This window comes from Argopecten irradians, chromosome 11 (assembly GCF_041381155.1).
Source record: "Argopecten irradians isolate NY chromosome 11, Ai_NY, whole genome shotgun sequence".
Taxonomy (NCBI): Eukaryota; Metazoa; Mollusca; class Bivalvia; order Pectinida; family Pectinidae; genus Argopecten; species Argopecten irradians.
The window spans coordinates 6,990,946-7,013,960 of NC_091144.1; the positions used below are offsets into that span (position 1 = coordinate 6,990,946).

At 39.8% G+C, this 23,015-nt stretch overlaps 1 protein-coding gene and 1 long non-coding RNA gene across 2 annotated transcripts in view; one reads left to right on the forward strand and one right to left on the reverse strand.

Moving 5' to 3' along the window:
* LOC138334385 (uncharacterized) overlaps nt 1-23,015 on the reverse strand; it is a 98,164-nt gene that overhangs the window by 69,516 nt on the left and 5,633 nt on the right. The window lies entirely within an intron of this gene.
* Nucleotides 2,397-7,295, forward strand: LOC138334383 (uncharacterized). Its single transcript, XM_069283057.1, has 2 exons — nt 2,397-2,692; nt 3,059-7,295. Exon 2 carries the CDS (start codon nt 5,168-5,170, stop codon nt 6,347-6,349), a length of 1,182 nt encoding a protein of 393 aa, XP_069139158.1. The 5' UTR covers nt 2,397-2,692; nt 3,059-5,167; the 3' UTR covers nt 6,350-7,295.

The following is a 23,015-nucleotide window of genomic DNA, read 5'->3' on the forward strand; positions in this document are numbered from 1 at the left end:
TTAAATACTGTTAAATTTTGGTAATCGTTTAGCAAAAGTTTATATGTAGCTGTCTCTGTATAAGATTTAATTATGCCTCCCATGCATGACTTTGCAGTGTCACTGTGGCATACTGTTAAACATGCTAACTTGATTGCAAAAATAGAGATACTGTAGTAACATTGACAATGTATCTTTTCCACAGTTGTATTTGCATATGTACATGCATTTATGTGAACATAAACCTATTTCGATACATCTTCCTCAATCGTATATCTATAGCCTTTTGTTGAAATCAACGTGGTTTATACTATCGATTCACTGCTGACTGTAAATATTTTTGAAGTTAATGTCATTAGTTTAGGCCGTCGGGGTCAAATATTGTTAACGTCCTATATACTACTGACGGGTATACAATGGCCTTTGGCCTCTAATGTGTGTACAGTCCCATGTATGTTGTTACACCAGAGATCTATAAAATACTAACTGATTTTAAACAGGCTTAAATAGTTAAGGCTTTTTACTTGGTTTTTCATGTAGAACATTCCAAAATAGCAAATGGAAAAAAGTAAGCACTAGCTTTTTAAATTAGCAAGTGGTTTTCATCAGAGACAACTGGCATTTAATAATTGTGCATGTGAATAGATTGATTTTAAAAGAAAATATAGTGACATAGTTCTTACTATAATATATCCACCGTGTCCAACCGTACTTTGGAGATTGCGGTTGAAGTAACGCAGAGTTTGCGTTTATCACCGGAAGGTGATGGAAAATTGAGAGGGTAAGTCCACGAAATTGTCAAATAACGAAATTCTAGAGAATCTATCAAAAAACTGAGTCGCTCACGGATTGTAGCACACATTGAAGAATTCAAGGCATGTTTCGCATATTGTCGATGTTTTTTGTGGAGTTCAAACACTCCACGACAAAAATCGAAATCGGATTTTTTTGTAAACAAATCAAAATTTCATAATGTTTTAAGCCATATTATTTTATATAAACACTTTCCATTTGTGTGTTGATGTTCTAAAAACACCCCGACTGAATGACATTTGTTTGTGTCAAGAAATTTCCATGAAATACTGAATTGAATTTTTGAAGGATGAGGTTGCGGTTGCATTAAGTAAAAAATGGGGGTTGCGGTTTTTGGTCATTCAATAGCTATAATGGGCGGATGATATTTGCCATTTTCCATGACTTCAGAGTGTTTCGGAGATGTTTGCGTTTAATGTTATTATCATTAAGACAATCAATAGTTTCCGTTCCGTATTGATCAGTTTTAATATTAGCAATAATATGCATATGTAAGAATGGTATGTCAGCTTTAACTCTTCATTTGTTATTATAAAACTGTGTAGCAACAAACAGGAAAATTATATAATATTATCATGAAGATCATGAAGCATTTTTCACCCCACGAAACACACCCGTACCCGTTATAAAAATACATGATGTGTATTGTGTTACTCTGTAGTCTTAGTATTAAGAGTAGGCCCTAGTAGCCGCTACAGAGACGCCTACTGCTACAGGCGATTGATAACACAGTAAATAAAAAAAATAAATAAAGATTGAATTGACCTTTGATAATTGAATGATTCTTATAGAGATTTCTCATTAAGACTTCGAATCCAAATCAGAATACGAAATCCATTGTATTGTATTTAGTTCTACTTCATTGATCAATAGATGCTATAGTACTGACATTCAATTCGCTTTCTGATTCTGATTCCGACTCGGTCTTAATGATAAATCTCTTATTGGTCGTTTGGGATTAATAATGGAAGTGAAACTCTCAATAATATTGATTCCTATTCATGTACTGTTCCCTTCCAACAACCTGATTTTATTTTTGAGTTGTGAATGGTCACTTTCATTGAACTCTCAACCATGCTTCTTTTCAAACAGCAAAGAACAACAAAAAAATCCTTCTCGAATCTCAAACTACCTAATTAAAGAAACAGTAGAGTTTATAAATGGGAAACAGAATGATCTATAACCTATGAACATGTTGAATCATTGCTAAAAAACGATGTAAAAAGATACACAGTTGACTGGCACCTAATTATAAATAATTTAATAATCGATGCAGTAAGTCGAAAAGGGGGATAAGCTGCACCAGATGGTATCATTTCGTCCATTTAGGACACATCTGACAATCCGCACTCATAAAACCTACTTTATCCCAACCGCAACAATCAATGACGTTACTTTTTTACTTTACATTTTCCGCAACCACGAAAAACTACTTTATGTCAACCGCAATAATGACGTTACTTTTATGGACACATTTTCAAAATCGTATCTCTCAATCACCCGGTATTAGATTTAGAAAATCTTTTGAGAGGCTGTTTACAAGGGTTCGACATTATAATATTGTCACGGTGTTTAAATTCACCATATATATAATATGTATTATATATGGTTTTTTAACTACATGCGCTGTGTATTGTCTGAATTTACATGTCCCTGTGTCTGTCTGAATTTATATTACATGTCCCTGTGTCATGTAATGTCCTGTACATGTAAATCTGTGTGTAAGTTGTTATGATGACGTATGAGAGGCGAGTGAATGGATTGGTTGAGTGTGTCACATTGACCCTGCATGACCCTGTCCTTGCACGTGCACGCCCACCCTTGAGGAAGCGTGTCCGCACATTACGTGGAAATAGGCACTGGACTGTACATGTGTGCTTTACGGCCACAGTACTAAAAGGTATGTTTATTTAATGTATAAATAGAAATAAAGTAATTAACTTATTCTTCACTATGCAATATAATTAATATACTTTATATAATTAAAACTTCTTTAAATAACTTGTCCATAAAGCTTTATATTATGTATAACAAAGGACCGCACGTGGTCGGTGAGGTTAGGGCAATGCATAGAGTCAAGTGACTGGAAATCAAATGTTATTTGTAAATGTATGTAACTCGGAAATTAAAATACAATTTAATATTATAATATATTAAATAGATACCTGTTTATATTTTATACCTTACAGTATAAATATAGAAGATATAGTAGTCGGTTCATTTATGTGTCCCTATATATTGTCAGGTATTGTTCTTTTTATTTCAGGGTTATCTGTCTCCGTTTTTATATGAATAAACTTTCAACTGTTTATAGCTGTTGGATTCTATTTATATATTCGTGAACCAACTCACATACTATCACTCTCGTGACATTGGCGCCAAACGTAATCGTTCGACGGAGGCAGTGCCCGGCGTACAACGTAACACCCATAGTTTACCACGTGGGTGATCACGTGATATGAGCCTAGAGGACCGGAAAGCATGGTCAGGGGGATATCACTCTATACTTGATACCTCATCGATTCAACATGTGCTTCCGGTTGTGATGTCTTCTGTTTACCTGTGATTGTCATCGTCTTTATTTTCGTCTTGTCATCATGGATTCGTGATTGTGTCGTCGTCATCCTGTTTACTTTGGAGTTCCTGCTGTCGTCGTTGGATTGTAACTGATTGTCATTCTGTATCGTCCAGTGGAGAGCCGTTCCAAGTGTTGACATTTATCGTTCGCGTGTTTATCTTTGACTTTAAATATTTACATATTTTTGTTTTCATTGTCATTTGTATTCACTATTGATATTATTCATTGCATTTGTTATTGATTTGTTTGATGTTTCATGTGTATTTATGCTGTAGGCTATTCTCATATTCTCATAGCGTAGTAAACATAACTAAATTTCAAATGTTCACTTAGATTTAAACATATAAATGCTAGTGTAGGTTACATTTGAATCTAATTATACTACATAAAATACTCTAAATCATATCTAATATTACTAAATTAACTATATAAATAGATAAATAACAACATTATCGTAAACATTTTATAAAATTTATAGATATTCATCTACAAATTTAAATCTGTAAAATGTGATAAACTTTTATATTTCTTTACATTTCAAACTATCTTATATTTACATATATTGCATGCTTGCTTCCCAGCTAACAATCCCAACCTACTAACACTGCACACACTGCACTGCACTGTAGCGGAATTTGAGGATTGTGTCAGAAGATCAAGAGCTGAGTGAAACTGCTGCTGAAGATTGGTTTGTAAATGTTGTATTTATCCTATATGTTTTATGTCAGCGCATTGTATGATATATATATATATATGTAATCGATACTTCTACATATTCTGTTGAATCTGTTTATGTATAGGTAATATACTTTGCTGGGTACATTTTGTATATTATCTTAGAGTATACAGGTTTAAATCTATATTATTAGTATATATCATATACCCATTTCAATACTCTGTAGGTTATGAGTTGTAGTAAACTACAGAAATTTATTGATAAACCTATACCACATGTGGTGATAAGGAAGAAACCTATTGTTCTTACAAGTAGTAAGGGATTTTACCTGAAACGTCATTTGGATTTATTGCAAAATTTATGTTGTAATATTGAATTTAATTGTCAACCAGGTGGTCGTTTTACACATTTTCTTCGTTGGCTAGAGACTGAACTTCCAGTCAAAGTCATTTCTTATCCACATATTGTGTTATATGTTTGGCTAGGTACATGCGACCTTACTGTCAAACAAGGGAAATTTATTAGTCTAAGACACCAGACTTCTGAATTTGCAAATTCTGATTTGCATTCTATTATCAACAAGTTTGTTTCCATTGTTTCCAATTTCCCTACTGTACAACTTGTATTTTTGGAGATCCCTTCATACTCTATTCAAGAGTGGAACAAATCCAAGGGACATCCAAATCCTGATTCATTCCAACATCAAGATGACATCCTTAATGACAGGGTGTTGGAATTGAATAGTTTCCTTACGCAAGTCAATAATAGACTTTGTGTCAGCTCACCTCATCTCAGGTTGGACTTGGTAAGGTACAGGAAGGCGAAACACCAGGATAAATCCAGGGTTTCACTGAATTTTAGTTTGTACAAGGACGGAATCCACCCTACTCCACTACTAGCTAGGTGTTGGATGAAAAGACTTGTTGTTTCTATTTGTACATATTGTGTTTAAATTTCTGCCTTAAGTTTGTATTTGTATGATTAAGTGGTTATCTTGTATTCCTCGTAGGTAGGGATTGCCCCAATCACTTGGATACTAGATATTGTACTACTTATTTCATCGTTTATATTCATTGTCTTATTAACTTTTACTTTGTATTTCAATTTGTATTTTGTACAACATGGCAATGTCAAAGCCAAACGCAGGATCATCCAACTTGGATCAGGCAAACTATGATCTCATGGCTAGCCTTTTGCGCCAGAATGACGACTATGTCCTGTTTACCCAGGTGGAGTATGACAGTATGTTGAGCCAAAACGATCCTGGTTCTGTCAAGACTCCTGCAGCCTCAGTATTGCCTGCACAGGTAAAGTCAAATAGTGACAAAGGTATGGTAGGTTCCCCAGGTTATAAATTTGATTTTGTAGGACGTGGGGAGGGAGTGAATACTAGTACTCCTTTACCTCCAAAGGGTAATGACTCTAGTGATTCTCCATTTTCAGGGCTGGGGGGAGGATATGGAGTTCCACTCACTCCACCACCTCAAAGAAGGGATACACACCTTTTACCTCAAGTTCCGAAAATCTCCACATTCTCTGGAGATGAATCACCTCAGCGTGGTGAAACCACATATGAGGGTTGGCGGTATGAGGTAAGGTGTTTAGCATCTGACAGCACCCTGTCAGAAGAGTTGATTCTCCAAGCCATCAGGAAATCACTCAGGGGTATTGCTCGTCAGACACTTATACCATTAGGTCCTAGGGCAACTTTGTCTGAGATTTTAAGGAAACTAGACACCTTCTTTGGTAACGTAGCTTCTAATGAAGTTGTGTTACAGCAGTTTTACTCTGCTACACAGAAAGAAGGGGAGTCTGTCACCGCTTATGGGTGCAGACTCGAGGCACTGTTACAGCTCGCCATTAACAGTGGACATGTAAAATCTGCAGCCAGAGACGACATGCTCCGATCCAAATTTTGGACTGGCTTACGCTGTGACAAATTGAAAGGCCAGACGCGTCACAAGTATGACTCCATTAAGTCATATGACTTGCTGTTAAGGGAAGTCAGAGCGGTAGACCTGGAGCTTAACCCAGCTCAGAAGGCAACCGATAAGTCTAAAAAGGCTAAAGCTCAGCATAACCCTGTACAAGTTTCAGAGAGTGACACGAAACTTGACAAGCTCACTAACCAGGTAAGTGCCTTAATGAGCAAAATCAAGGTCCTCGAAAAGAAGCTTGAGGGTAATGGTAAGTCTGGGGCAAACCAAAATAAAGAGAAGGCTGGACGCAGCGATGGGTACCAGAAACAGAATAAAGGTAATGCCCAGAAACCCTCAGCAGGAAAGTCTGAGCCAAAAGAGTAACCTCCCCTGTTGTAGGGCAGATGGGGGATGGTGTAGTTAGGACAAGCCCGGATAACACTAATAGTACAGACAGTACTCTGTATGATAGAATGGTTGGTGGTTCTAATGTTGACCATATCATACTAGGGGGGAAGAAATATTCTGCTCTCATTGATAGTGGCTCTATGATCACTTGTGTCTCAGAGAAATGTTACAAATCTCTGAATCCCAAGCCTGTTCTGATGGATATCAAAGATTTTGATCTTAAGGTATTTGGAGCAGGTGGGTCTAAGTTACCATACTTAGGATATATTGAGGCAGATATCACTATTCCATTTCTGTCTGATTGTGAATTTTGTGTACCTATTCTGGTAACACCAATGACCAACTATAACAGACAAGTTCCTGTGATTGTTGGCACAAATATAATTCGTATGTGTAGGGATATACAACAGACTGGCTCTGATTCTATATTTCCAGATGCCTGCTGTTGATAGTTTGTGTTTTAACAATCCCATGGTGGTGAAATCTGCCAATACATACCCAGTGTCCATAGGTCCAAACCAGGTAAAGACTGTCCATGGCTTGGTACGCAAGCATGGTGATTTTAGTACGGCTGTAACAGAACAGGGCAGTTCTCTGCAATCCGGAAACCTTGTTGTATGTCCAAGGGTAGTGTCACTTGAATGTGCACCTGGAAGACTTAAACGAGTACCAGTCCGGATCTGTAATCTGTCTACGGAGTCGATTACTATATCACCAAAATCGCCTCTCTGTAATCTCACAGATGTGAAGGTAATGGACAGGTGGTCCCCAGAACCCTCTAGTAAGGATACTGAATCCTCTAAGACTGAGGGGGAATGGTGGGACAAACTGGGGGTCTCTATTAATAGGGATAATCTCACTCCTGAGCAGTTGGAGAGAGCATATCAGGTACTGGGTAAGTGGCAACATATTTTCTCCACATCCCCAAAGGATTTAGGGAAGACAGACCTGGTGCAGCACGAGATTAAACTCTCAGACGATGTTCCATTTAAGGAACCGTATCGTCGTATTCCACCAGGAATGTATGAGGAAGTGAGACAACATCTTAAAGAAATGTTAGACTCTGACGCTATCAGAGAGTCTCACAGTCCCTACTGTTCGAATGTGGTCCTCGTTCGAAAGAAAGATGGGTCCCTGAGATTTTGCATTGATTTGCGTAAACTCAATGGGAAAACCATTAAGGATGCTTACACCCTACCTAGGGTGGAGGAAACCATGGACTCCCTTATTGGTTCGCGATACTTCAGTAAACTGGACTTGAGATCTGGTTACTGGCAGGTCGAAATCAAAGAGGAGGACAAGGCTAAGACAGCTTTTTCTGTCGGACCACTCGGTTTCTTTGAATGTAACCGCATGGCGTTTGGTCTAACTAATGCGCCTGCGACATTTCAGAGATTAATGCAAGCCTGTATGGGTGAGAGTCATCTTAAGGAATGTTTAATTTTCTTGGATGATATTCTCATATTTTCAGACACCTTTGAGGAACACCTCAAAAGACTGGAAGGTGTGTTTGAACGGCTTGAGAAACACGGCTTAAAGCTGAAAGGGTCTAAGTGCGAGTTCTTTAAAACTCATGTGCGCTACCTGGGCCACATAGTTTCTGAGAAAGGGATTCAAACTGACCCAGAGAAACTTTCAGCATTAAAGACATGGCCGGAACCAGTCAATGTCAAAACCTTGCGTTCTTTTCTAGGTTTTACAGGGTACTACAGGAGGTTCATTAAGGATTATGCTAAAGTCATAAAACCTTTAAACGATCTCCTTGTTGGACACTGTACCCACAAAAATGTTAAGGGGCCAAAGAAAAAGATTCCCTGGGTATGGGGGGATAGTCAACAGAAGGCTTTTGATACCATTGTTGTGGCTTCTATCATCTCCACCAGTGTTAGCATATGCAGACTTTACTAAGCCTTTCATTGTTAACACGGATGCCTCAATAGAAGGTTTAGGTGCTGTACTGTACCAGAATCAAGGGGGCCATGAACGGGTAATAGCGTATGCTAGTCGAGGATTACGTCCCAGCGAGAAGAACTACCCAGCTCATAAGTTGGAATTTCTTTGTCTCAAATGGGCCCTCACTGACAAGTTCCATGATTACCTATATGGCAACACTTTTGAGGTACGTACAGATAACAACCCTCTAACCTATGTGACGACCACTGCAAAGCTGGACGCAGCAAGCCATAGGTGGTTAGCCTCACTCTCAAACTATAACTTTAAATTAGTCTATAGAGCGGGCCGTCTTAATGGGGACGCTGATGGGTTATCAAGGCGACCATATCAGCTAGAGGAAGTTTTCCCAGATGTTGTGAGAGCAGTTTCCTGTGCTTGTTTGACTACGAGAGAGGAATTGCCATTAGCTGAAACTGTGGTACTCTCAAACACATCATCCCTAGAACCAGAGAATGATATAGAGAATGACACTCTAGATATGGGTAATGTGAAACTCTCTGGTGTGGATTGGGAAAAACAACAGTCCTTAGATAAACATCTCAGGAGGGTTATACATTTTGTCAGGGAGGGGGTTGACCTGATAAGAGTGTTCTGAGACACGAACCTGAGGAAGTGCGGCAGTATATGCGGGAGTGGCGGCTGTTTGAACTGCGTAAGGGCGTGTTGTATAGAAACACCACCATTGATAATGACCCTATTCAGCAGCTAGTCATTCCTGAGGCATATAGAGAGAAGGTCCTCAGGGGAGTGCATGAAGATGTCGGTCATCAGGGACGTGACCGGACAAACTGGTTGGCAAAGCGTCGTTTTTTTTGGCCTGGCTTTGATGCCGAGGTAAATAGATGGGTCGAAAGCTGTGGTAGGTGTATTCGTAGAAAAACCCCTACTGTCCCAAAAGCAGAGTTGGTTAACATCCAAAGTTCTCGACCAATGGAACTACTCTGCATTGACTATTTGACCTTGGAAAGGTCAAAGGGGGGCTACGAAAATGTGCTGGTTATCACTGACCATTTCACCCGCTATGCCCAGGCAATTCCAACCAGGAACCAATTAGCGAGTACCACCGCCAGGGTGTTGTACGAACAGTTCATTGTCCACTACAGCTTTCCTGCCCGAATCCACAGTGACCAGGGTAGGAATTTTGAAAGCAAAGTTATTAAGGAACTTTGCAAGATAGCTGGAGTGGATAAAACGAGAACTACCCCTTACCATCCTATGGGCAATGGCATGGTCGAACGGTTCAACCAAACTTTGCTAAAAATGTTAGGTACAATGGAGGAAGAACAAAAATCCTATTGGAAATCTTACGTGGCTCCTCTTGTTCACGCATATAATGCTACAAAACATGAGACCACTGGATATTCCCCTCATTACCTAATGTTTGGTTGGCACCCAAGACTTAGTGTAGATGCATTTTTAGGCATCGATACAGATTCTGAGACTGTAGGGAGTCGCCAGAATTATGCCCAAAAGCTTAAGCGTCGGTTAGACTTTGCCTACAAAGCTGCCTCAGCTGAAAGCGATAGGAAGGGTAAGAGGTACAAAGATAGGTACGATAGGGGAGTTAGGGAAGCTACTCTAGAAGTAGGTGACCGGGTTCTGATGAGGAACGTAGGTATATGTGGCAAACAGAAATTAGCTGATAAATGGGCTAAGGATCCCTACATTATCCTTAGTATACCTAATGCTGATATGCCCGTATATAAGATCCGGAAAGAGTCAGGACAGGGACCTATTAAAACTGTGCATAGGAACCTGCTCCTCCCTTTCATGTGGCTACCTAGAACACAGGGTGCTGATGAACCAAGGGAGACAACTCAGAATCAGAATACCGGGATACAGTTTGATGAGAGTTCCTCCTCCACTACTGACTCTGATAGCTCAGATGATGATGGAAGTCAATCACCCAGGTACGTCATTCCTGCGAGGAGACCCAGGCGCACTGTCGCTGGCGCGCAACGACCAGTGCAACCAAATACCTTTGGTACAGGGAATTCTCCGAAACAGGGTACCAGGGGTGTGTGTCGAAATTCTAACGCTGCAGGCATGCGCAGTGTTGGTCAGACACAAGACTCAGTTCCAGCTACAAGGTCCAGACGAGCCTGTAAACCTCCTAAGTTGTATGGAGAATGGCTCATGGAAACCTTGGTGCCATCAAATTCTGGGTCTGAGGTCTACGTTTAGACATTTAGAGCAGTGGGAGAATGTCATAGTGAGCAAGACCACTCCTGATTGTGAAAATTATATTTAATCTCTACAGCTACTAATGTGTATTACCTTATGGTTTACCATTTATTAAGTAGAATTGTAGCATAATTGCAATTTACATTCAATTATAATAAATGTTAGATTATATTCGCATCAGGAATGTTTTGTTTCACTTGGCAGAGGAGAAATTCTAGTTAAGCTATAGATGCTGGATATTACCTTGGGACACTGGCCAAGGTGATAAATTTTGTAAATATTGATTTCTAATATTGGTAAAAAAAAAAAAAATCCTGTTCAGTGAGCAGTGATCCTTTAATCCTTGTAGGTAGGGATTGCCCCAATCACTTGGATACTGGATACTGTACTGCTCATTGATTTTCCTATGAATATTTTAACTGTGATGTTTACCATTTGGTGATTTAAATGCCAGGAGTCATTTTCCTTTGCAGGGGAGAATGTCGCGGTGTTTAAATTCACCATATATATATAATATGTATTATATATGGTGTTTTAACTACATGCGCTGTGTATTGTCTGTATTTACATGTCCCTGTGTCTGTTTGAATTTATATTACATGTCCCTGTGTCATGTAATGTCCTGTACATGTAAATCTGTGTGTGTAAGTTGTTATGATGACGTATGAGAGGCGAGTGAATGGATTGGTTGAGTGTGTCACATTGACCCTGCATGACCCTGTCCTTGCACGTGCACGCCCACCCTTGAGGAAGCGTGTCCGCACATTACGTGGAAATAGGCACTGGACTGTACATGTGTGCTTTACGGCCACAGTACTAAAAGGTATGTTTATTTAATGTATATTCTTCACTATGCAATATAATTAATATACTTTATATAATTAAAACTTCTTTAAATAACTTGTCCATAAAGCTTTATATTATGTATAACAAAGGACCGCACGTGGTCGGTGAGGTTAGGGCAATGCATAGAGTCAAGTGACTGGAAATTAAATGTTATTTGTAAATGTATGTAACTCGGAAATTAAAATACAATTTAATATTATAATATATTAAATAGATACCTGTTTATATTTTATACCTTACAGTATAAATATAGAAGATATAGTAGTCGGTTCATTTATGTGTCCCTATATATTGTCAGGTATTGTTCTTTTTATTTCAGGGTTATCTGTCTCCGTTTTTATATGAATAAACTTTCAACTGTTTATAGCTGTTGGACTCTATTTATATATTCGTGAACCAACTCACATACTATCACTCTCGTGACATATAATCAGTTGATATTGATCTAGACTCGATTTGTAAAGCAGCATGAGATCATGAACTTGACAATTGGCGAAAAGTGGCCAAAAATATGCACTGTACGTAGGTATTTGAAATACTGGGGTCATAAAGAAACAGGTTACCGCTTCCCGATTTTGGATATATCATCTCTGTTCTCCGTGCACACTTCAGATTTCTGAAAAAAGCTTCCTGATGAGAAATATGACATTTTCTCTTCCGACTTACCTCCGTTTTCCGGCTCATAACCGCAAACTCTGCGTTACTTCAACCGCAATCTCCAAAGTACGGTTGGACACGGTGATATCTGTACAACTCACGTAATCATGCAAAATAAATGATATCATTTGTATAATTTGTATAATGTATAATTTGAATAATTTAAATTACTAGTACCTGTTTGTAAAAGATATTATAGCAAGTTCAAATTAACGGCAATTGCTGATTTTAGCAAGTGACATAAAATGTTACATTTGAGGCCTGTCTTTAAAAAAGAGGTATTTCCAAGTTTCTTATCATAAATTTAGAGGAAAAAAATCCCAACAGCACCGGTCAACAGGCTATCTATCGACAAAAACTGAAAGAAAACAACCCTGAGAAATACAAAGAATATCTTGACAAACAGCGTCAAAAATCTACACAAAGAAGAGATAATTTGAAAAGAGAACTTTAAAAAAAAAACCGTCAAAGGAATGTTTAAAACTAAAAAAACCAGTTACAACAATATAGGGCACGTCAAAACAAATACATGCAAAACCGGGGACCTCTACAAGACAAAAATGAACGTCTACAGACACGGTCAACAAAATCAAATGTAAATACAAGGAAAGCTGTAAGCGAAAGAAAGGAGTATATCCGACAGAAAAAAAAGAATCTCCAGACCAAAAATGTCATCTCAGAAAAAAAAATGGATTAAGAAGAAGGATAGAGAACGACAGATGGAAAAAAAGAAAAGTTGAAAGCTGAATGCATGGAAAAGAAAGAAATTCCGGCAACTTTCCTGGTAGAACTTAAAAAAGACACCAGACGGGAAAACAGCTATGATAACTGCTGCAAAGCAGATAGTGAAAAGTGGAAAATTCAGCAGAAGAAAATTATCACAAAAACTTCACATTAACAGAAGAACAATATCATCAACAGATATAATTTTGTTTGTTTGTTTGATTAATTAACGTCCTATTAACAGCTATGGTCATGTAAGGACGGCCTCCCATGTATGCGGTGTGTTGCGTGTATGTTGTGCGAGGTGCGTGCTTTGGGAGACTGCGGTATATTCATGTAGTGTCTTCTTGTATAGTGGAACTGTTGCCCTTTTTATAGTGCTATATCACTGAAGCATGCCGCCGAAGACACCAAGCAACACCCCCCACCCGGTCACATTATACTGACAACGGGCCAACCAGTCGTCCCACTCCCTATATGCTGAGCGCTTAGCAGGAGTAGAAACTACCACTTTTAAAGACTTTGGTGTGTCTCGGCTAGGGGACAGAACCCAGAGCCTTCCTCACAGGGGCGAACGCTCAACTCAAGGCCAAAAGTGAGGCGGTGCCAAGGGAGGCATTAGGAAAGATAAAGTGAGTTAGGAAGAAGAGAAAAGATAAGATCCTAAATTTAGTCGCCTTTTACGATCATGCAATAGGGGCAGCAGGTACAATTCTAATGCCCTACCTGCAGGACTAAGATTTTAAAAAACGAGGATAAACGTGAAAAAGATCAAAGAATTTTACCTTAGACAAGACATATCGGGGGTCATGCCGCAGAAAAGACTTGCCACCAAAGAAGGTGCAGGGTTTCTAATGTTGATGTCGATCAAAGAAGCGCATGGAAAATACAACAGCGAGAATGAAAAGATTTCCGTGTGTTGAAGTACATTCGCAGCAAATCGTCAAAAAAATGTGCGACTACTCACCAACACATACAAGGGAATATTTCATGTGTGGATACTGCATGAATGTACGGCATAAGTTAATTACCTTGGAACACGCAATCAACTCGTCCAAAATTTGTAAATGAAAACTCTACTTCAGAATTACTTCAAGTCCAAAGCCAACATCGGAACGCTACTATGCAGTTGAATGCATCGAAAGGCGATGCGAGAAATGTTCCAACTATATGGAAACACTTCAAATCAGATATGGAAAAATAACAGATTCAAAAGAACTCAAATGGAACAGATGGGAAAGGATAGATGGAAAAACTGTAATGGTGAAAAAATACGGAACAAAAAAGGAGCTTTTGCATGAATTTGTCTCAAAAGACCTATTGGCGCCTGCTCAAGGAACAACTTTTATGAAGCATGCCCACAAAGCCCACTGGCAGCAAGACCAATTCTCCCCCATAAAAGGCAGCCTTCCAGAAAACTGGGTTGTTCAAGTGATGGACTTTGCGAAAAATCGCTCTGTGAAGTACCAAGAAGAGGTCAAAGCTGCCTTTTTCTCTAATTACTAAATTACATTCCATCCAATAGTCAACTTTTACCACAAAGTTGGCTATCCTGGAGTAGGTTTGGTAAGGGATTCATCTATTGTCATATCTGATGACCTTACTCATGACTACCATTCTGTTGCACATTTCAAACGTCGAGTTGATGCTTACATCACTAGCCAAATAGTTGCAGCCCCAGAGAAGATCGTCATTTTTTCAGATGGCTGTTCGGCTCAGTACAAAGCCAAGGGCCCCTATGCAGACCTCTCCATGCATTCGGTATCAACATCAAGAAATTATTTTGGGTCGGAACACGGAAAGAGTGAATGTGATGCAGAGACCGGGATCTTCAACCGAGCGATTGACAGGGCTATCATTTCGAAGAAGGTTGTCATCAACAATGCTGAGGATTTATTTAGATATTGTCAGGAGAATTTTGTTCTGGACGATCCACTCTCGAAACGTACATTCTTCTATGTCAGGAAAGGTGAAATAGAAAGGAACCGACCAGAAACTCTAGTCCCCGAGACGAGGAAAATTCACAGTGCAGAAAACACCTTAACAGAAACAAACATCATAAGAACAAGAAACCTGTCTTGCTTCTGTTCAACATGTTTAAATGGACTGCCAGGGAGGTGTTTAAATTCACAGAATGTTGATGACTGTAAATGCCAGATCCTAAGACGGGCAAAAATCCGAGTGAAGGCAAAAACCGACCAAATGAAGGTAAAAACCAACCGAATGAACCGAGCTCGAGTATTACAGACAAAAACAGACCAAGTGAACCTGGAAGTGAAGGCAAAACCCAACCGAATGAACCGAGTATATGTAAAGGCAAAAAACGACTGAGTGAACCGAGTTAAGGCAAAAACCAACCAAATGAGCAGAGTAAAGGCAAAAAACCAACCAAATGAGCAGAGTAAAGGCAAAAACCAACCAAATGAGCAGAGTAAAGGCAAAAACCGGAAAGGACAGTGTAACAGCGACAGGAAAGAACAGAATAACAGTGACAACCAGGTCAGAGCAGCAGCCACTTACCAGATATATGGTACAGCAGAACTGACAGATAGGAAACTCTTATTCAGTGGACTACAAAAGAAAACGAAAAAATGTAGAAATTTCACACGATTATTAGAACTGTGCATTTCATACAGACAGCAGGTGGATGTCAAGTATCCAATCACATGTGTCCCAAATATCACCATCCTATCAACCAAAAGTATCATAGTGTCTTCGTCGGCATGCTTCAGTGATATAGCACTATAAAAAGGGCAACAGTTCCACTATACAAGAAGACACAACACGAGCATACCGCAGTCTCCCAGTACACTCACCCCGCACAGCATACACGCAACACACCGCATACATGGGAGGCCGTCCTTACATGACCATAGCTGTAAATAGGACGTTAATTAATCAAACAAACAAAATCATAGACCAGGTTTGTTTGATTAATTAACGTCCTATTAACAGCTATGGTCATGTAAGGACGGCCTCCCATGTATGCGGTGTGTTGCGTGTATGTTGTGCGAGATGCGTGTTTCGGGAGACTGCGGTATATTCATGTTGTGTCTTCTTGTATAGTGGAACTTTTGCCCTTTTTATAGTGCTATATCACTGAAGTATGCCGCGTAAGACACCAAGCAACACACCCCACCTGGTCACATTATACTGACAACGGGCGAACCAGTCCAGGTAGCGGTGGATTTAATGTCCAGTGACTACAGAGGAGAAAAAACAGATTTCCAGTTAAGATATACGGTGATGGAAATTGCCTTCCAAGACGTGGTAGTATGTTGGCCTTCAGCAGCGAAGAGAATCACTGTAAAATCCATGTCCGAATCATTCTAGAACAGGTTCTTCACAAGTCTGATCACTACCAAGTAGGCACTAAAATCAGCCCTGAGCTAATCAACGGTGTGTGTGAAGATGAATGTCTGTCCATCATTAAATCGGGAAGTTACATCGGGATTTGGCAGAACCATACATTATGCAACGTGTTTAAATGCCCCATATATTCGGTATACCCGTTATATGGAGGAGCAAATGTAAGAAAACATCTCCACAGAAAGATCGTCCCAACACCATCGCCCGTCAGTACCGAGTCTACTCCGGCAGCATACATAATGTGGTCCAGTTTGAGGATGGTGGAGGAGGCACTGTGGAGCCCGAATCATTTTGTCCTCATGTTGCCAGTGGAAAGTGTCCAAAATGAAATAACAGTAAGTACAAGTGTAGTTTTAAAGCCAATAAAGGGAACTAAATTGTAATACTTACAGCTCAGCATTATATAAATCCAACAAATCAATCTATTTTACTGAATTGTTCAACATTGGTTTTATAGCTCCCCTCGAGAATCTCTTGGTGTACATTCATCCACTTCAAATATTTTTTTTTGTTCTGTGTAGGCATTTAATTACCTTTCAGTCACTTATTTTTTGCATTTTGAGACCATATTGTTGGTTTCCTGTATAAATTTATAGTTATATTGTTTGTGTATATTTCAAAGATATCATTACTCTTAAATTTGCATAGAAATGAAATTTTAAGAGATTATTTTATAAAAAAAATTGTGAAGGGTGTGATGGATCTGGATGAGATAGAGGACATCTCTTTGCCACTGTCGAGGAGTTTATGGACCAGGACGACTCGTTCCGAGTGGAAGAGGTAAGCGTTAATTGTCTGTCTTCTCTACTAATAAGTAGTGCTGTATTTCCTTATACCTATTAATTACTATCACAATTTACCCATTGTTTGTAGAATGTGGGTTGGGTATCATATGTTCAAGGATCAGAATAGGTTTCTGTGGCTGTGTCGTTTGGCAATGGCCTTATATTTGAACAGTGATCTAACCAGTGCTCAGCTGCTTTATATCTATACCTCATAATGTTCTGTAAGATTTTCAAACATTCTTTTCCCAATTTCTATTATTATGCAGGAAACCTTCCTGAATATTGGCCCTGCAGGTAGGGCGTTAGAATTGTACCTGCTGCCCCTATTGCATGATCGTAAAAGGCGACTAAATTTAGGATATTATCTTTTCTATTCTTCCTAACTGACTTTATCCTTCCTAATGCCTCCCTTGGCACCGCCTCACTTTTGGCCTTGAGTTGAGCGTTCGCCCTTGTGAGGAAGGCTCTGGGTTCTGTCCCCTGGCCGAGACACACCAAAGTCTGTAAAAGTGGTAGTTTCTGCTCCTGCTTAGCGCTCAGCAAAACGGGAGTGGGACGACTGGTTCGCCCGTTGTCAGTATAATGTGACCGGGTGGGGTGTGTTGCTTGGTGTCTTCGGCGGCATGCTTCAGTGATATAGCACTATAAAAAGGGCAAAAGTTCCACTATACAAGAAGACACAACATGAATATACCGCAGTCTCCCGAAACACGCACCTCGTACAACATACACGCAACATACCGCATACATGGGAGGCCGTCCTTACATGACCATAGCTGTTAATAGGACGTTAATTAATCAAACAAACAAACATCGTCAAAATTATCGATGGTGTACCATTTATGGGTCTGGATGATGTCGACCGTAAGCCGTCTATGGTACTAGATGATGTTGCCCCCCAGCCATCGGACAAGTAAGTATTTAAGTCCTGATATTTGTATCAGCCTTAACAATTTACGTTTTCCATGCTCATGTTATCTATTGGTTTACTATACAGATATACATGTATTGCATACTGAATAAGCGAAATTGATAATTATGAAATCTAAATTTTGGTAAATATTTCTTTGCAGGATTGCTGTGGAAGTTGTTGCCAAGCCGTCTATGGTACTGGATGATGTTTCCGCCCAGCCGTCTATGGTACTGGATGATGTTGCTCCTCAGCCATCTATGGGTCTGGATGATATTGCCCCCAGCCGTCTATGGGTCTGGATGATGTTGCCCCCCCCCCAGCCGTCTATGGGTCTGGATGATGTTGCCCCCCAGCCGTCTATGGGTCTGGATGATGTTGCCCCTAAGCCGTCTATGGTACTGGATGATGTTGCCCCTAAGCCGTCTATGGTACTGGATGATGTTTCCGCCCAGCCGTCTATGGTACTGGATGATGTTGCTCCTCAGCCATCTATGGGTCTGGAGGATATTGCCCCCAGCCGTCTATGGGTCTGGATGATGTTGCCCCTCCCAGCCGTCTATGGGTCTGGATGATGTTGCCCCTAAGCCGTCTATGGTACTGGATGATGTTGCCCCTAAGCCTTCTATGGTACTGGATGATGTTGCCCCTAAGCCGTCTATGGGTCTTGATGATGTTGCCCCTAAGCCGTCTATGGGTCTGAATGATGTTGCCCCCCAGCCGTCTAGGGGTCTTGATGATGTTGACCGTAAGCCGTCTATGGTACTGGATGATGTTATTATGACAGCTTTAACAGAGGACCAACCTCGAATTGCCAAGGACATGCCACAGATGACATCCAGGTATGGATATTTGTGTGATCCATTGATGGTCATCTTCATATTATTCAAGTCTATCATTCACATCGAAATCTCATCTGCGACTTCATTTCAAGAATAAATACTTTTAAAGTAGGTGATTAATCTTAACCTGACTTTTAGCTTGTGTATAATGATCAGGCATTAGGCATACAATGCAAACTCTACTTTAAATTCATATCCCATTTTTCTCTTCATAACTGTTCCCCAGGAGTGTATCTTTTCCTGCTGTTGTAAGTGAAAATGTGTTTGCATGGTGTTTAAGTTTGTTTTCAGTTTATTGGTTGTTCTTAACAGCAGTTCTTGACTGCACATGTGCATTAAGTTTTATACCATTATTGATAATATGAGATGGGACCTCCGAAAAACTGCCACCCATACATACATGTACAATTAATTCTACAACAGTTCCTTCGAGACTTGTACACCTGTTTGCTTTCATATAATCATGTTGTATTTCTTGAAAATAAGGGTACAAAATCCTATCAACTTTTCGATTTTATAAATAAAAAATTTAAATTTCAGGTGGAGAAATGGCCTGATGTCTATTTTTTGCCAAGAAAGGGGCATTGTGGTCTCAAAACAGTCTAGTGCATGTTCACATATAATAAAAGTTAAGTATGTGATGAGAAGGCGTTAGTACATGTATTATAAATTGTGGACATCTTTAAACTTCTATCACATTAACATTCATATTATTCAATACTTAGAAATGTCAGCTATTGTCTAAGTGAAAGATTGACAAAATAAAGGATAACTTTAAATTTAATTTAATCAATAAAGAATGTTTGAAGGTGTTATTTGATGTACATATACAAAAAGTTGTCATTCGTGAATAATTATCTTTTACCACTTCTAAGTCAACACTTGCATACATGTATTCCAATGAATATCAACCACATATAGAACTTACAGATACAATGTAGAAAAACGAAACAGAGGTTTAAAAGCGGACTGATGCCTAAATAGAGCTCACTGTTCCTAAATGAAAGGAATTCGAATGGAAAGGATGATATGCTCAGCCAAAATCGACCGTTACTTCTGGAAAACCGACGAAGGGAAAACCAAAGCCAACAGATGTGGCCATTATTAATTTGTTTGTTTGTTTGATTTTTGTTTGTTTGTTTGTTTGATTAATTTACGTCCTATTAACAGCTATGGTCATGTAAGGACGGCCTCCCATGTATGCGGTGTGTTGCGTGTATGTTGTGCGAGGTGCGTGTTTCGGGAGACTGCGGTATATTCATGTTGTGTCTTCTTGTATAGTGGAACTTTTGCCCTTTTTATAGTGCTATATCACTGGAGCATGCCGCTGAAGACACCAAGCAACACACCCCACCCGGTCACATTATACTGACAACGGGCGAACCAGTCGTCCCACTCCCTTTTTGCTGAGCGCTAAGCAGGAGTAGAAACTACCACTTTCATAGACTTTGGTGTGTCTCGGCCAGGGGACAGAACCCAGAGCCTTCCTCACAGGGGCGAACGCTCAACTCAAGGCCAAAAGTGAGGCGGTGCCAAGGGAGGCATTAGGAAAGATAAAGTCAGTTAGGAAGAAAAGAAAAGATCCTAAATTTAGTCGCCTTTTACGATCATGCAATAGGGGCAGCAGGTACAATTCTAACGCCCTACCTGCAGGGCCCATTATTAAATCAAGCAACACACCCCACCCGGTCACATTATACTGACAACGGGCGAACCAGTCGTCCCACTCCCTTCTGCAGGTAGGGCGTTAGAATTGTACCTGCTGCCCCTATTGCATGATCGTAAAAGGCGACTAAATTTAGGATCTTATCTTTTCTCTTCTTCCTAACTGACTTTATCTTTCCTAATGCCTCCCTTGGCACCGCTTCACTTTTGGCCTTGAGTTGAGCGTTCGCCCCTGTGAGGAAGGCTCTGGGTTCTGTCCCCTAGCCGAGACACACCAAAGTCTTTAAAAGTGGTAGTTTCTACTCCTGCTTAGCGCTCAGCATACAGGGAGTGGGACGACTGGTTGGCCCGTTGTCAGTATAATGTGACCGGGTGGGGTGTGTTGCTTGGTGTCTTCGGCGGCATGCTTCAGTGATATAGCACTATAAAAAGGGCAACAGTTCCACTATACAAGAAGACACTACATGAATATACCGCAGTCTCCCAAAACACGCACCTCGCACAACATACACGCAACACACCGCATACATGGGAGGCCGTCCTTACATGACCATAGCTGTTAATAGGACGTTAATTAATCAAACAAATTTTGCTGAGCGCTAAGCAGGAGCAGAAACTACCACTTTTATAGACTTTGGTGTGTCTCGGCCAGGGGACAGAACCCAGAGCCTTCCTCACAGGGGCGAACGCTCAACTCAAGGCCAAAAGTGAGGCGGTGCCAAGGGAGGCATTAGGAAGGATAAAGTCAGTTAGAAAGAATAGAAAAGATAAGATCCTAAATTTAGTCGCCTTTTACGATCATGCAATAGGGGCAGCAGGTACAATTCTAACGCCCTACCTGCAGGGCCCATTATTAAATCTACTTGGTTTAAACAAAAAAGTGTCCTGCTCTTATATATACAACTTTATGTAACCTTTAGGAAAACATCAATCATATAAGATATAATGAAGTTACTATCAATGATAATTATACGGTGGCTGGGAGCGGACATGAAATAAATAAAATTATTGCGTGGGAACGAAATATTAGTGCCCGATTGAGTTATCGGAATTAAATTATAAGCATTATTCTTACTATCTTTCTGGGTTTTGAAGTCATAGACAAATCACGGACGGACTTTGTTTGTTTGATTTATTAACGTCCTATTAACAGCTATGGTCATGTAAGGACGGTCTCCCATGTATGCGGTGTGTTGCGTGTATGTTGTGCGAGGTGCGTGTTTTGGGAGACTGCTGTATGTTAGTGTTGTGTCTTTTTGTATAGTGGAACTGTTGCCCTTTTTATAGTGCTATATCACTGAAGCATGCCGCCGAAGACACCAAGCAACACACCCCACCCGGTCACATTATACTGACAACGGGCGAACCAGTCGTCCCGCTCCCTGTATGCTGAACGCTAAGGAGGAGCAGAAACTACCACTTTTATAGACTTTGGTGTGTCTCGGCCAGGGGACAGAACCCAGAGCCTTCCTCACAGGGGCGAACGCTCAACTCAAGGCCAAAAGTGAGGCGGTGCCAAGGGAGGCATTAGGAAAGATAAAGTCAGTTAGGAAGAAGAGAAAAGATAAGATCCTAAATTTAGTCGCCTTTTACGATCATGCACTAGGGGCAGCAGGTACAATTCTAACGCCCTACCTGCAGGGCCCAAGACACGGACGGACGAACTTTAGAATGTCCTTCCGTTTTTTTGTCTATGACATCATAACCCCAAAAGATATGAAGGATAATGCTTAATGTTTATACTTAAAATGAAAAGAAATCCGAATTATTAATTGTTGATAAAGATGTTTGTATCAATAATATATGCAAACTCGCCTGTACCTTTTGATTAATAAAGATACTGTTTATCGGCTGTATAGCCCCTTTAGCTATGGGCATATCTTTGAGCGTTTTATGGAATTGTATTTGTATTGAATGTAGCAACAAATTAAAATTAATTCTTATTTGTCTCTTTAGTTGATGCGTTTGCTTTCAGATATATGTAAATGAAGTCTATAGAAGTCTATATATGTCGCTGCATGATCTCGGATGCAATATGCATGACGTGCTTCTTCATTTCAGATCTACCATTGTGATTTAAAGATCTTGAATAGCCTACTACCTGGTTTGATTAATTAATCATAGTAAAAATATAAAATAAGGCTTTGTGCTCACATCTATCAGGGTGTAGCACAAGTATCGCATGCTTGCCAATACTGAATAATACTTTTGAGTAATAGCATTCATGGGTTGTCCACAACCTTAATTGGACTAAACTGACACAAGTTTGTAAGTTTCTTATCTGCCAGATTGCATATTTATCCTGGATTGGTTTCTGATTGCATTTCTTAACAGCATAGTATATATATAGTAATGTTTATTTCTGTCAAAATGAATGTATTACATGTTTGTGTTTGTATTCATCGTATTTTGTGAGGGCCATATGTAAGATCAGTACTGTACTAAATAAAGTTAATATCATTAAACAAAAGTTTTGAATACCATTCTGTGACGTCATCAACAAAGAGTATCGATGACGTCATAAAGCATCAATGGCGTCGTAAAACATAGTAATTAACCACCATATACAATATAACCAATACAAGCTAATAGACATCAAAAAATGGCAAGGAGAAAGAGCTGGCATTCTAGAAGAACGAGACGGGAACTGATCTATAGAATATCCGTCGAATGATTTGGAAAGTCAGCCAAGTCAACATGCAGCTACG

Coding starts and splice junctions, on each gene's coding strand:
- LOC138334383 (XM_069283057.1), top strand. CDS start 5,168: ATGGCAATGTCAAAGCCAAACGCAGGATCATCCAACTTGGATCAGGCA.